The following is a 15,681-nucleotide window of genomic DNA, read 5'->3' on the forward strand; positions in this document are numbered from 1 at the left end:
CGGATGGATGGATGGAGGCTACCGATGGATGGATGGATGGAGTCTACCGATGGATGGATGGATGGAGGCTACCGATGGATGGATGGAGGCTACCGATGGATGGATGGATGGAGGCTACCGATGGATGGATGGAGGCTACCGATGGATGGATGGATGGAGGCTACCGATGGATGGATGGAGGCTACCGATGGATGGATGGATGGATGGAGGCTACCGATGGATGGATGGATGGATGGAGGCTACCGATGGATGGATGGATGGAGGCTACCGATGGATGGATTGATGCTACCGATGGATGGATGGATGGAGGCTACCGACGGATGGAGGCTACCGATGGATGGATGGATGGAGGCTACCGATGGATGGATGGATGGAGGCTACCGATGGATGGATGGATGGATGCTACCGATGGATGGATGGATGGATGGAGGCTACCGACGGATGGAGGCTACCGATGGATGGATGGATGGAGGCTACCGATGGATGGATGGATGGAGGCTACCGATGGATGGATGGATGGAGGCTACCGATGGATGGATGGATGGAGGCTACCGATGGATGGATGGATGGAGGCTACCGATGGATGGATGGATGGAGGCTACCGATGGATGGATGGATGGAGGCTACCGATGGATGGATGGAGGCTACCGGTGGATGGATGGAGGCTACGGATGGATGGATGCTACGGATGGATGGATGGATGGATGGATGGAGGCTACCGATGGATGGATGGATGGAGGCTACCGATGGATGGATGGATGGAGACTACCGATGGATGGATGGATGGATGGATGGAGGCTACCGACGGATGGATGGATGGAGGCTACCGACGGATGGATGGATGGAGGCTACCGACGGATGGATGGATGGAGGCTACCGACGGATGGATGGATGGAGGCTACCGATCGATGGATGGATGGAGGCTACCGATCGATGGATGGATGCTACCGATGGATGGATGGATGCTACCGATGGATGGATGGAGGCTACCGATGGATGGAGGCTACCGATGGATGGATGGATGGAGGCTACCGATGGATGGATGGATGGATGGAGGCTACCGATGGATGGATGGATGGAGGCTACCGATGGATGGATGGAGGCTACCGACGGATGGATGGATGGATGGATGGAGGCTACCGATGGATGGATGAATGGAGGCTACGGATGGATGGATGGAGGCTACCGATGGATGGATGGATGGAGGCTACGGATGGATGGATGGATGGATGGAGGCTACGGATGGATGGATGGATGGATGGATGGAGGCTACGGATGGATGGATGGATGGATGGAGGCTACCGATGGATGGATGGATGGATGGAGGCTACCGATGGATGGATGGATGGAGGCTACCGACGGATGGATGGATGGAGGCTACCGACGGATGGATGGATGGAGGCTACCGACGGATGGATGGATGGAGGCTACCGACGGATGGATGGATGGAGGCTACCGACGGATGGATGGATGGAGGCTACCGACGGATTGATGGATGGATGGAGGCTACCGACGGATTGATGGATGGATGGAGGCTACCGACGGATGGATGGATGGAGGCTACCGACGGATGGATGGATGGAGGCTACCGACGGATGGATGGATGGAGGCTACCGACGGATGGATGGAGGCTACCGATGGATGGAGGCTACCGATGGATGGATGGATGGAGGCTACCGATGGATGGATGGATGGATGGATGGAGGCTACCGATGGATGGATGGATGGATGGATGGATGGAGGCTACCGATGGATGGATGGATGGATGGATGGAGGCTACCGATGGATGGATGGATGGATGGAGGCTACCGATGGATGGATGGATGGATGGATGGATGGAGGCTACCGATGGCTGGATGGATGGAGGCTACCGATGGATGGATGGATGGATGGATGGAGGCTACCGATGGATGGATGGATGGAGGCTACCGATGGATGGATGGATGGAGGCTACGGATGGATGGATGGATGGATGGATGGAGGCTACGGATGGATGGATGGATGGATGGAGGCTACCGATGGATGGAGGCTACCGACGGATGGATGGATGGAGGCTACCGACGGATGGATGGATGGAGGCTACCGACGGATGGATGGATGGAGGCTACCGACGGATGGATGGATGGAGGCTACCGACGGATGGATGGATGGAGGCTACCGACGGATGGATGGATGGAGGCTACCGACGGATGGATGGATGGAGGCTACCGACGGATGGAGGCTACCGACGGATTGATGGATGGAGGCTACCGACGGATGGATGGATGGATGGAGGCTACCGACGGATGGATGGATGGAGGCTACCGACGGATGGACTGATGGAGGCTACCGACGGATGGATGGATGGAGGCTACCGACGGATGGATGGATGGAGGCTACCGACGGATGGATGGAGGCTACCGATGGATGGATGGATGGATGGAGGCTACCGATGGATGGATAGATTGATGGAGGCTACCGATGGATGGATAGATTGATGGAGGCTACCGATGGATGGATGGATGGAGGCTACCGATGGATGGATGGAGGCTACCGATGGATGGATGGAGTCTACCGATGGATGGATGGATGGAGGCTACCGATGGATGGATGGATGGATGGAGGCTACCGATGGATGGATGGAGGCTACCAATGGATGGATGGATGGATGGAGGCTACCGATGGATGGATGGATGGATGGAGGCTACCAATGGATGGATGGAGGCTACCGATGGCTGGATGGATGGAGGCTACCGATGGATGGATGGATGGATGGATGGAGGCTACCGATGGATGGATGGATGGAGGCTACCGATGGATGGATGGATGGAGGCTACGGATGGATGGATGGATGGATGGAGGCTACGGATGGATGGATGGATGGATGGAGGCTACCGATGGATGGAGGCTACCGACGGATGGATGGATGGAGGCTACCGACGGATGGATGGATGGAGGCTACCGACGGATGGATGGATGGAGGCTACCGACGGATGGATGGAGGCTACCGACGGATGGATGGATGGAGGCTACCGACGGATGGATGGATGGAGGCTACCGACGGATGGATGGATGGAGGCTACCGACGGATGGAGGCTACCGACGGATTGATGGATGGAGGCTACCGACGGATGGATGGATGGATGGAGGCTACCGACGGATGGATGGATGGAGGCTACCGACGGATGGACTGATGGAGGCTACCGACGGATGGATGGATGGAGGCTACCGACGGATGGCTGGATGGAGGCTACCGACGGATGGATGGAGGCTACCGATGGATGGATGGATGGATGGAGGCTACCGATGGATGGATAGATTGATGGAGGCTACCGATGGATGGATAGATTGATGGAGGCTACCGATGGATGGATGGATGGAGGCTACCGATGGATGGATGGAGGCTACCGATGGATGGATGGAGTCTACCGATGGATGGATGGATGGAGGCTACCGATGGATGGATGGATGGATGGAGGCTACCGATGGATGGATGGATGGAGGCTACCGATGGACGGATGGATGGATGGATGGGGGCTACCGATGGATGGATGGAGGCTACCGACGGATGGATGGATGGAGGCTACCGACGGATGGATGGATGGAGGCTACCGACGGATGGATGGATGGAGGCTACCGACGGATGGATGGATGGAGGCTACCGATGGATGGATGGATGGAGGCTACCGATGGATGGATGGATTGATGGAGGCTACCGATGGATGGATGGATGGATGGAGGCTACCGATGGATGGATGGATGGATGGAGGCTACCGATGGATGGATGGATGGAGGCTACCGATGGATGGATGGATGGAGGCTACCGATGGATGGATGGAGGCTACCGATGGATGGATGGAGGCTACCGATGGATGGATGGATGGATGGAGGCTACCGATGGATGGATGGATGGATGGATGGATGGATGGATGGAGGCTACCGATGGATGGATGGAGGCTACCAATGGATGGATGGATGGATGGAGGCTACCAATGGATGGATGGATGGATGGAGGCTACCGATGGATGGATGGAGGCTACCGATGGCTGGATGGATGGAGGCTACCGATGGATGGATGGATGGAGGCTACCGATGGATGGATGGATGGAGGCTACCGATGGATGGATGGATGGAGGCTACGGATGGATGGATGGAGGCTACCGATCGATGGATGGAGGCTACCGATGGATGGAGACTACCGATGGATGGATGGATGGAGGCTACCGATTGATGGATGGAGGCTACCGATGGACGGATGGATGGATGGAGGCTACTGATGGATGGATGGAGGCTACCGATGGATGGATGGATGGAGGCTACCGATGGATGGATGGATGGATGGAGGCTATCGATGGATGGAGGCTACGGATGGATGGATGGACGGACGGATGGATGGAGGCTACGGACGGATGGATGGAGGCAACGGGCGGATGGATGGATGGAGGCTACGGGTGGATGGATGGAGGCTACGGGTGGATGGATGGATGGAGGCTACGGGTGGATGGATCGAGGCTACGGAGGGATGGAAGCTATACGGAGGGATGGATTGATGGAAGCTATACGGAGGGATGGATGGATAGAGGCTACGGATGGATGGATAGAGGCTACGGATGGATGGATGGATAGAGGCTACAGGTGGATGGATGGATTGAGGCTACAGGTGGATGGATTGATTGAGGCTACGGGTGGATGGATTGAGGCTACGGGTGGATGGATGGAGGCTACGGAGGGATGGATGGATGGATGGAAGCTATACGGCGGGATGGATGGATAGAGTGTGCGGATGGATGGATAGAGGCTCTACGGATGACGGATGGATAGAGGCTATACGGGTGGATGGATAGAGTCTATACGGGTGGATGGACGGATGGAGGCTACGGATGGACGGATGGAGGCTACGGATGGATGGATGGATGGAGGCTACCGATGGATGGATGGATGGAGGCTACGGGTGGATGGATGGAGGCTACGGAGGGATGGATGGAAGCTATACGGATGGATGGATGTATAGAGGCTATACGGATGACGGATGGATGGATGGATGGATAGAGGCTATACGGGTGGATGGATAGAGGCTATACGGCTGGATGGATGGATGGATAGAGGCTATACGGATGGATGGATAGAGGCTATACGGGTGGATGGATGGATGGATAGAGGCTATACGGGTGGATGGATGGATGGATGGATGGATAGTCTATACGGGTGGATGGACGGATGGAGGCTACGGATGGATGGATAGAGGCTATACGGGTGGATGGATGGATGGATAGAGTCTATACGGGTGGATGGATAGATGGATGGATAGAGTCTATACGGGTGGATGGACGGATGGAGGCTACGGATGGACGGATGGAGGCTACGGATGGATGGATGGATAGAGGCTACCGATGGATGGATGGATGGAGGCTACGGGTGGATGGATGGAGGCTACGGAGGGATGGATGGATGGATAGAGGCTATACGGATGACGGATGGATGGATGGATAGAGGCTATACGGGTGGATGGATGGATCGATAGAGGCTATACGGATGACGGATGGATTGATGGATAGAGGCTATACGGATGGATAGAGGCTATACGGGTGGATGGATGGATGGATAGAGTCTATACGGGTGGATGGACTAATGGAGGCTACGAATGGACGGATGGAGGCGACGGATGGAGGCTACGGATGGATGGATTGAGACTACGGGTGGATGGATTGAGTCTACGGGTGGATGGATGGAGGCTACGGATGGATGGATGGAAGCTATACAGAGGGATGGATGGATAGAGGCTACAGATGGATAGAGGCTACGGGTGGATGGATCGATGGAGGCTACGGGTGGATTGATTGATGGAGGCTACGGGTGGATGGATGGATGGAGGCTACGGGTGGATGGATGGATGGAGGCTACGGGTGGATGGATGGATGGAGGCTACGAATGGACGGATGGAGGCGACGGATGGAGGCTACGGATGGACGGATGGAGGCTACGGATGGATGGATGGAAGCTATACAGAGGGATGGATGGATAGAGGCTACGGGTGGATGGATGGAGGCTACGGGTGGATGGATGGAGGCTACGGGTGGATGGATGGAGGCTACGGGTGGATGGATGGATGGAGGCTACGGGTGGATGGATGGATGGAGGCTACGGGTGGATGGATGGATGGAGACTACGGGTGGATGGATTGAGTCTACGGGTGGATGGATGGAGTCTACGGGTGGATGGATGGAAGCTATACGGAGGGATGGATGGATAGAGGCTATACGGATGACGGATGGATGGATGGATGGATAGAGGCTATACGGGTGGATGGATGGATGGATAGAGGCTATACGGGTGGATGGATGGATGGATAGAGGCTACGGGTGGATGGATGGATGGATAGAGTCTATACGGGTGGATGGATGGATGGATAGTCTATACGGGTGGATGGACGGATGGAGGCTACGGATGGAGGCTACGGATGGATTCATGGATGGAGGCTACGGATGGATTCATGGATGGAGGCTACGGATGGATTCATGGATGGAGGCTATGGATGGATCAGTCAAATATAGTGTTTATATAATATTATTGTTGTACAATGCTGAAAACATTTTACATGATTTATTTGTTCTATTTACCAGCCACATCCTTGGTCTTTATTCCTTCTAATCTGTTGCTCTCTTTTTCTCCTGCTCCTTTCCACTCTCCCTTCCTCTCCCTTCCTCTCCCTTCCTCTCCCTTCCTCTCCCTTCCTCTCCCTTTCTCTCCCTTCCTCTCTCTCTCAATTCAATTTAAGGGGCTTTATTGACATGGGAAACTAGCTCTTGCTCTTTTCCTCTCCTCTCGCTCTCTTCTCTTTTCCTCTCCTCTCGCTCTCTTCTCTTTTCCTCTCCTATCACTCTCTTCTCTTTTCCTCTCCTCTCGCTCTCTTCTCTTTTCCTCTCCTCTCGCTCTCTTCTCTTTTCCTCTCCTATCGCTCTCTTCTCTTTTCCTCTCCTCTCGCTCTCTTCTCTTTTCCTCTCCTCTCGCTCTCTTCTCTTTTCCTCTCCTATCACTCTCTTCTCTTTTCCTCTCCTCTCACTCTCTTCTCTTTTCCTCTCCTCTCCTCTCGCTCTCTTCTCTTTTCCTCTCCTCTCGCTCTCTTCTCTTTTCCTCTCCTCTCGCTCTCTTCTCTTTTCCTCTCCTATCACTCTCTTCTCTTTTCCTCTCCTCTCGCTCTCTTCTCTTTTCCTCTCCTCTCGCTCTCTTCTCTTTTCCTCTCCTCTCGCTCTCTTCTCTTTTCCTCTCCTCTCGCTCTCTTCTCTTTTCCTCTCCTCTCGCTCTCTTCTCTTTTCCTCTCCTCTCCCTCTCTTCTCTTTTCCTCTCCTCTCGCTCTCCTCTCCCTCTCTTCTCTTTTCCTCTCCTCTCGCTCTCTTCTCTTTTCCTCTCCTCTCGCTCTCTTCTCTTTTCCTCTCCTCTCGCTCTCTTCTCTTTCCTCTCCTCTCGCTCTCTTCTCTTTCCTCTCCTCTCCCTCTCTTCTCTTTTCCTCTCCTCTCGCTCTCTTCTCTTTCCTCTCCTCTCGCTCTCTTCTCTTTTCCTCTCCTCTCGCTCTCTTCTCTTTTCCTCTCCTATCGCTCTCTTCTCTTTTCCTCTCCTCTCGCTCTCTTCTCTTTTCCTCTCCTCTCGCTCTCTTCTCTTTTCCTCTCCTCTCGCTCTCTTCTCTTTTCCTCTCTCTCGCTCTCTTCTCTTTTCCTCTCCTCTCGCTCTCTTCTCTTTTCCTCTCCTCTCGCTCTCTTCTCTTTTCCTCTCCTCTCGCTCTCTTCTCTTTTCCTCTCCTCTCGCTCTCTTCTCTTTTCCTCTCCTCTCGCTCTTCTTTTCCTCTGTCTCTCTCTCTAACATGTATCCTCTTCTCTCCCACAGTTGACCACACGAGGGTAAAGCTGACTTTAAAAACAACCAATCAGGATTCAGATTACATCAATGCCAGCTTCATCAAGGTACAGTTGACTTTCTACACACCTCAGACCTGTGACTGCATGATGGGACCTCACCCCTCTGCCCTCCCACGGCTTACACAGCCTTTTTGCCTCAGCCTTTTTGCCTCAGCCTTTTTGCCTTAGACATGTAAGGTGTCAGGAGAAAGCCGGTGGTCCTGGGTGACAGGGTTTGTGGGTGGGGGGGGGGGGGAGCAGATGTGTGGAGATAAGCTTACAGGCCCTCAAACATATCACCAGTACGTCTTCAGTTTCACCCTGAATGTCTGTCCAGTCAGAGGTCAACACTTTAAATAGACCAGAAGGAATGCTGAAGGATAGACAATTGTAACACCTAGTCCACAAAAAGTTGTTTTGTTTAGTAGCTAGAGGCGACAGGGCCTTCCAGGTGATAGTCATGCGGAGCATAGCAACCTGCACACTGTGTGGAAGCTAATGACACTCAGCTGTGTCACACAAGGTGATCAATTACACCCTTAAAAACTCAGAGACCTTTACCAACAGGCTGGCCTGAATAAAGATGTCTGAGTGTTTTCCTCCTCCCTATCCTCCACTTCCTCCCTCCTCCGCTTCCCCTCTCCTCCGCTTCCCCTCTCCTCTCTCTCCTCCGCTTCCCCTCCTCCGCTTCCCCTCTCCTCCGCTTCCCCTCTCCTCCGCTTCCTCTCTCTCCTCCACTTCCTCTCTCTCCTCCACTTCCTCCCTCTCCTCTGCTTACCCTCTCCTCCCTCTCCTCTGCTTCCCCTCTCCTCCCTCTCCTCTGCTTCCCCTCTCCTCCCTCTCCTCTGCTTCCCCTCTCCTCCCTCTCCTCTGCTTCCCCTCTCCTCCCTCCCTCCTCCTCTTCCTCCTTCCTCCGCTTCCTCTCTCCTCCGCTTCCTCCTCTCCTCCACTTCCTCCCTCCTCCGCTTCCCCTCTCCTCCTCCCTCTCCTCCACTTCCTCTCCCTCTCCTCCGCTTCCTCTCTCCTCCTCTTCCTCCCCCCTCCTCCTCCTCTGCTTGTCCTCTCACTAAACTAACTGTGTGTTAGTTCATCCAGCCCTCTAATATTAGTTGTGTTACCAGGGAATGGATGGTCCAGAGGCCTACATCGCTACCCAGGGTCCTCTACCCAACACTGTCATCGACTTCTGGAGAATGAACTGGGAGTACAGTGTAGCCGTGAGTCTCTCTCTCACTCTCTCACACACACACACACACACACACACACACACACACACACACACACATATATACACACACACACACACACACACACACACACACACACACACACACTGAGACACACACATATATACACACACATATATACACACACACACACACACACACACACTGAGACACACACACACTGAGACACACACACACTGAGACACACACACACTGAGACACACACACATGTATACATATACACACACTGTTTTTGCCACTGCTCTCTGAGACTTTAATTCCTAGGAAGCGCTGTTTGTTAATGTGTTTATAACATATGCTGTGTGTCAGGTTTATTACCATGTGATGGAACAGAATACAGACATTGGAATGTCCATTTTTCTAGCATGATGTAAATTGAAAACCTTTCCGTTTCTTATGTCGCAGGTCATCGTAATGGCATGTCGAGAATTCGAGATGGGAAGGGTAAGAGTTTGGTCCTGAAGCCGTCCATATGGTATTATACTATAGTAATATGAAAGAACCACTTTCACTGTTGATTTGACAGGAAAAGCCCTTCAGTGTCTGGAGTAAGATATTTCTGTTGATAATACTGAAGGGTTTTCATATCTCCCTCTTTCATACGTGTTTGATAGAGATAGAGAGTTTCATATGTTGTTTTGTGGAGAATGTGGTTTAGGCTTTGAAACGCAAACCTGTCTTTTTCCTATTTTCTGTTAGAAAAAGTGTGAGCGGTACTTTCCCCAGTTTGGTGATGAGCCCATGTCTTTTGGCCCGTTCAGAATCTCCTGTGTAAGTGACACACACACACACACATCACACACACTCACATTCTCACACACATACACACACACACACCCCTTCATTGTATTTACTGAGCGCCAGCCAGCCCATCCTCCAGCTATGCAGAGCCTCATATTAAAGGAGAGAGCTATTTTAAAGTGTCCTCTTTAGTCACAGTGTTCTACAGTGATGAACTTGTCCTCCAGAGACGGTGGAGCTCCATGTTCTGGGGTTAGTATGCTGTCCAGTATGGAAGGGCTAAGTGGGAACTACTTTGGCTGTGTTATTACATATGGAGTCTTTACTAGAGCCAGTCACTGTGGCTGTAGTATTCAGTAGTCATGTAAAGGGAACATGTACATTTGATACACACAGAGTCCAGTCAGCAGTCCTCAGTGTAACAGGCAGACAGAGGGCCAGACAGGACTGTATAAAGAGGCAGACCGTGGCCTTTGACTAACTGAAGAGACTCCGAGTGTTCTCTGTGTGTCCCAAGCCAATACACACAGTCAGAAGTAGCTTCTGTAGAAAGGCTCATTGTAACAAGTAGACTAGGACTTAGTGTCTTGTTGTTTTACAATACAACATGTCAACTGATCTCCGCCACTATGGTTAGCTGGACTTCCCTATTTAAATAACCATACATATGTATGTATGTATGTATGTATGTATGTATGTATGTATGTATGTATGTGTATATATGTTTTCTGAAGCATTGCTTTTTCAAACCTGTTACAGTTGGGTTTAATCCTCTGTTTCTCCTGGCAGGAATCAGAACAGCCCAGAACGGACTATTTCATCAGGACCCTGACAGTGGAGCATGAGAATGTGAGTTCTCTTTTCTTCCCCACTAACATATAGAAACACAATGGCCTTTCAGTTTCATCATTCACATGACATCAATCCGCTCTTTCTGGAAACTCATTTCCTCTCTCCCCTTCTCTCTCACGCCCTCTGTCTATCACTTCTTGCTCCTCGCTCTCACTCTCTCTCCCTCCCTTTCTGCGTGTCTCTCTCCCCCCTTCTCTTCCTCTCCCCCCTCCCCCCTCCCTACAGGAGACACGGAGGATAACCCAGTTCCATTACATCAACTGGCCAGACCATGACGTTCCCTCGTCCTTTGACTCCATCTTGGATATGATTGGTCTGATGAGAGAGTACCAGGAGCATGATGATGTACCCATCTGTATACACTGCAGGTACACACACATACACTCCGTGAAGCCGTCCATTTAAAGCTAGAAGCAATGGATAGAGAAGTGCGGAAACAATATCACAGGAGATAACTACCAAGTATGTGTGTATCTTCAGACCGCTGCTACACACACACACACACACACACACACACTCACACACAGCTGCGGAGGTCTGTGGGGGGCGCACTGCAAACCACCAGCTCAGCTCTTTCTATTCCCCTTTGATTTCTGGTCCTCAATTAATTAACGTCAAGAAGTCCCTTCAGGGCCGTCATTATTATTATCATCATCAGGCTGATCGGAGCCACATGTATGTTCCTCTACTGGCCCTGGGGATTCACTGCTCACTACCGTGGGAGAATGTAGGGGGGAGACGGGATGTTGTGGCCAGGGGGGCTTAAGGATGTTAAGTGTGTCAACATAAACTCAGCAAAAAAAGAAACGTCCTCTCACTGTCAACTGCGTTTATTTTCAGCAAACTTAAAATGTGTAAATATTTGTATGAACATAAGATTCAACAACTGAGACATAAACTGAACAAGTTCCACAGACTCCTGACTAACAGAAATTGAATAATGTGTCCCTGAACAAAGGGGGGTCAAAATGAAAAGTAACAGTCCATATCTGGTGTGGCCACCAGCTGCATTAAGTACTACAGTGCATCTCCTCCTCATGGACTGCACCAGATTTGCCAGTTCTTGCTGTGAGATGTTACCCCACTCTTCCACCAAGGCACCTGCAAGTTCCTGGCCCTAACCCTCACCCTCCGATCCAACAGGTCCCAGACTTGCTCAATGGGATTGAGATCCACTGACATTCCTGTCTTGCAGGAAATGACAAACAGAACGAGCAGTATGGCTGGTGGCATTGTCATGCTGGAGGGTCATGTCAGGATGAGCCTGCAGGAAGGGTACCACATGAGGGAGGAGGATGTCTTCCCTGTAATGCACAGCGTTCAGATTGAGCTTGTTATCATTGCAGGCAGTCCGATGCTGCTGTGACACACCGCCCCAGACCATGACGGACCCTCCACCTCCAAATCGATCCCGCTCCAGAGTACAGGCCTCGGTGTAACGCTCATTCCTTCGACGATAAACTCCAATCCGACTATCACCCCTGGTGAGACAAAACCGCGACTCATCAGTGAAGAGCACTTTTTACCAGTCCTGTCTGGTCCAGCGAAGGTGGGTTTGTGCCCGTTGATGCCTGGTGAGGACCTGTCTTACAACAGGCCTACAAGCCCTCAGTCCAGCCTCTCTCAGCCTATTGAGGACAGTCTGAGCACTGATGGAGGGATTGTGCGTTCCTGGTGTAACTCGGGCAGTTGTTGTTGCCATCCTGTACCTGTCCCGCAGGTGTGATGTTCGGATGTACCGATCCTGTGCAGGTGTTGTTACACGTGGTCTGCCACTGCGAGGACGATCAGCTGTCCCTCCTGTCTCCCTGTAGTGCTGTCTTAGACGTCTGACAGTACGGACATGGCAATTTATTGCCCTGGCCACATCTGCAGTCTTCATGCCTCCTTGCAGCATGTCTAAGGCATGTTCACACATGAGCAGGGATCCTGGGCATCTTTCTTTTGGTGTTTTTCAGAGTCAGTAGAAAGGCCTCTTTAGTGTCCTAACTGTGACCTTAATTGCCTACCGTCTGTAAGCGTCTTAACGACCGTTCCACAGGTGCATGTTCATTAATTGTTTATGGTTCATTGAACAAGCATGGGAAACAGTGTTTAAACCCTTTACAATGAAGATCTGTGAAGTTATTTGGATTTTTACGAATTGTCTTTGAAAGACAAGGTCCTGAAAAAGAGAAGTTTCTTTTTTTGCTGAGTTTATATACCGTAGCTTAGAACATACACTCTCTGAATGTTAGTTCCAGCTGTAAATCCACCAAGCCTAATGGAAGCTGTGAGATGTAGTCTGTGTGTCTCTAGGCTGTGCATTCTGTTTCTGTCTGATTGTTGTTGTGTTTTGACAGTGCTGGCTGTGGGAGGACAGGCGCCATCTGTGCTATAGACTACACGTGGAACCTACTAAAGGCTGGGGTACGTACAATATGAAACACACACACACAGTGTTGCCTTTGCTGTTTCCTGGAGCACAGATAGACCACTGAGTGTATTGTTCTTGTTGGTTTGTAGAAGATTCCAGAAGACTTCAACGTGTTCCGGCTGATTCAGGAGATGAGAACACAGAGGCATTCTGCTGTTCAGACCAAGGTAATGAGGCATTCTGCTGTTCAGACCAAGGTAATGTGGCATTCTGCTGTTCAGACCAAGGTAATGTGGCGTTCTGCTGTTCAGACCAAGGTAATGAGGCATTCTGCTGTTCAGACCAAGGTAATGAGGCATTCTGCTGTTCAGACCAAGGTAATGTGGCGTTCTGCTGTTCAGACCAAGGTAATGTGGCGTTCTGCTGTTCAGACCAAGGTAATGTGGCGTTCTGCTGTTCAGACCAAGGTAATGTGGCGTTCTGCTGTTCAGACCAAGGTAATGAGGCGTTCTGCTGTTCAGACCAAGGTAATGAGGCGTTCTGCTGTTCAGACCAAGGTAATGTGGCGTTCTGCTGTTCAGACCAAGGTAATGTGGCGTTCTGCTGTTCAGACCAAGGTAATGTGGCATTCTGCTGTTCAGACCAAGGTAATGAGGCGTTCTGCTGTTCAGACCAAGGTAATGAGGCGTTCTGCTGTTCAGACCAAGGTAATGTGGCGTTCTGCTGTTCAGACCAAGGTAATGAGGCGTTCTGCTGTTCAGACCAAGGTAATGAGGCGTTCTGCTGTTCAGACCAAGGTAATGTGGCATTCTGCTGTTCAGACCAAGGTAATGTGGCGTTCTGCTGTTCAGACCAAGGTAATGTGGCGTTCTGCTGTTCAGACCAAGGTAATGAGGCGTTCTGCTGTTCAGACCAAGGTAATGAGGCATTCTGCTGTTCAGACCAAGGTAATGAGGCGTTCTGCTGTTCAGACCAAGGTAATGAGGCATTCTGCTGTTCAGACCAAGGTAATGAGGCGTTCTGCTGTTCAGACCAAGGTAATGAGGCGTTCTGCTGTTCAGACCAAGGTAATGAGGCGTTCTGCTGTTCAGACCAAGGTAATGAGGCGTTCTGCTGTTCAGACCAAGGTAATGAGGCGTTCTGCTGTTCAGACCAAGGTAATGAGGCGTTCTGCTGTTCAGACCAAGGTAATGTGGCGTTCTGCTGTTCAGACCAAGGTAATGAGGCGTTCTGCTGTTCAGACCAAGGTAATGTGGCGTTCTGCTGTTCAGACCAAGGTAATGAGGCGTTCTGCTGTTCAGACCAAGGTAATGTGGCGTTCTGCTGTTCAGACCAAGGTAATGTGGCGTTGTGCTGTTCAGACCAAGGTAATGTGGCGTTCTGCTGTTCAGACCAAGGTAATGTGGCGTTCTGCTGTTCAGACCAAGGTAATGTGGCGTTCTGCTGTTCAGACCAAGGTAATGAGGCGTTCTGCTGTTCAGACCAAGGTAATGAGGCGTTCTGCTGTTCAGACCAAGGTAATGTGGCGTTCTGCTGTTCAGACCAAGGTAATGTGGCGTTCTGCTGTTCAGACCAAGGTAATGTGGCGTTCTGCTGTTCAGACCAAGGTAATGTGGCGTTCTGCTGTTCAGACCAAGGTAATGAGGCGTTCTGCTGTTCAGACCAAGGTAATGTGGCATTCTGCTGTTCAGACCAAGGTAATGTGGCGTTCTGCTGTTCAGACCAAGGTAATGTGGCGTTCTGCTGTTCAGACGAAGGTAATGTGGCGTTCTGCTGTTCAGACCAAGATAATGTGGCGTTCTGCTGTTCAGACCAAGGTAATGAGGCGTTCTGCTGTTCAGACCAAGGTAATGTGGCGTTCTGCTGTTCAGACCAAGGTAATGAGGCGTTCTGCTGTTCAGACCAAGGTAATGTGGCGTTCTGCTGTTCAGACCAAGGTAATGAGGCGTTCTGCTGTTCAGACCAAGGTAATGAGGCGTTCTGCTGTTCAGACCAAGGTAATGAGGCGTTCTGCTGTTCAGACCAAGGTAATGAGGCGTTCTGCTGTTCAGACCAAGGTAATGAGGCGTTCTGCTGTTCAGACCAAGGTAATGAGGCGTTCTGCTGTTCAGGCCAAGGTAATGAGGCGTTCTGCTGTTCAGGCCAAGGTAATGAGGCGTTCTGCTGTTCAGGCCAAGGTAATGAGGCGTTCTGCTGTTCAGACCAAGGTAATGAGGCGTTCTGCTGTTCAGACCAAGGTAATGTGGCGTTCTGCTGTTCAGACCAAGGTAATGAGGCGTTCTGCTGTTCAGACCAAGGTAATGTGGCGTTCTGCTGTTCAGACCAAGGTAATGTGGCGTTCTGCTGTTCAGACCAAGGTAATGAGGCGTTCTGCTGTTCAGACCAAGGTAATGAGGCATTCTGCTGTTCAGACCAAGGTAATGTGGCGTTCTGCTGTTCAGACCAAGGTAATGTGGCGTTCTGCTGTTCAGACCAAGGTAATGTGGCGTTCTGCTGTTCAGACCAAGGTAATGAGGCGTTCTGCTGAATGTGAACAAAAAGACAACTGATGTCTTTGTCTACAGTGTGTCAATCTTCATGTGGTGTCTGTCTGGGTCTCCTTGGTTTAATATGTATA

General features: G+C 51.3%; 1 protein-coding gene across 1 annotated transcript in view; it reads left to right on the top strand.

Annotated features, from left to right (window-relative positions):
* LOC106598037 (tyrosine-protein phosphatase non-receptor type 12) overlaps nt 1-15,681 on the top strand; it is a 119,615-nt gene that overhangs the window by 65,412 nt on the left and 38,522 nt on the right. Inside the window, exons 3-10 of the mRNA XM_082964164.1 lie at nt 7,858-7,934; nt 8,990-9,085; nt 9,521-9,559; nt 9,815-9,886; nt 10,646-10,705; nt 10,934-11,076; nt 13,051-13,117; nt 13,214-13,292. Of these exons, the coding sequence (XP_082820290.1) occupies nt 7,858-7,934; nt 8,990-9,085; nt 9,521-9,559; nt 9,815-9,886; nt 10,646-10,705; nt 10,934-11,076; nt 13,051-13,117; nt 13,214-13,292 (633 nt within the window). The remainder of the gene's footprint in view (nt 1-7,857; nt 7,935-8,989; nt 9,086-9,520; nt 9,560-9,814; nt 9,887-10,645; nt 10,706-10,933; nt 11,077-13,050; nt 13,118-13,213; nt 13,293-15,681) is intronic.

The sequence above is a fragment of the Salmo salar genome, chromosome 17 (genome assembly GCF_965601325.2).
Source record: "Salmo salar chromosome 17, fSalSal1, whole genome shotgun sequence".
Taxonomy (NCBI): Eukaryota; Metazoa; Chordata; class Actinopteri; order Salmoniformes; family Salmonidae; genus Salmo; species Salmo salar.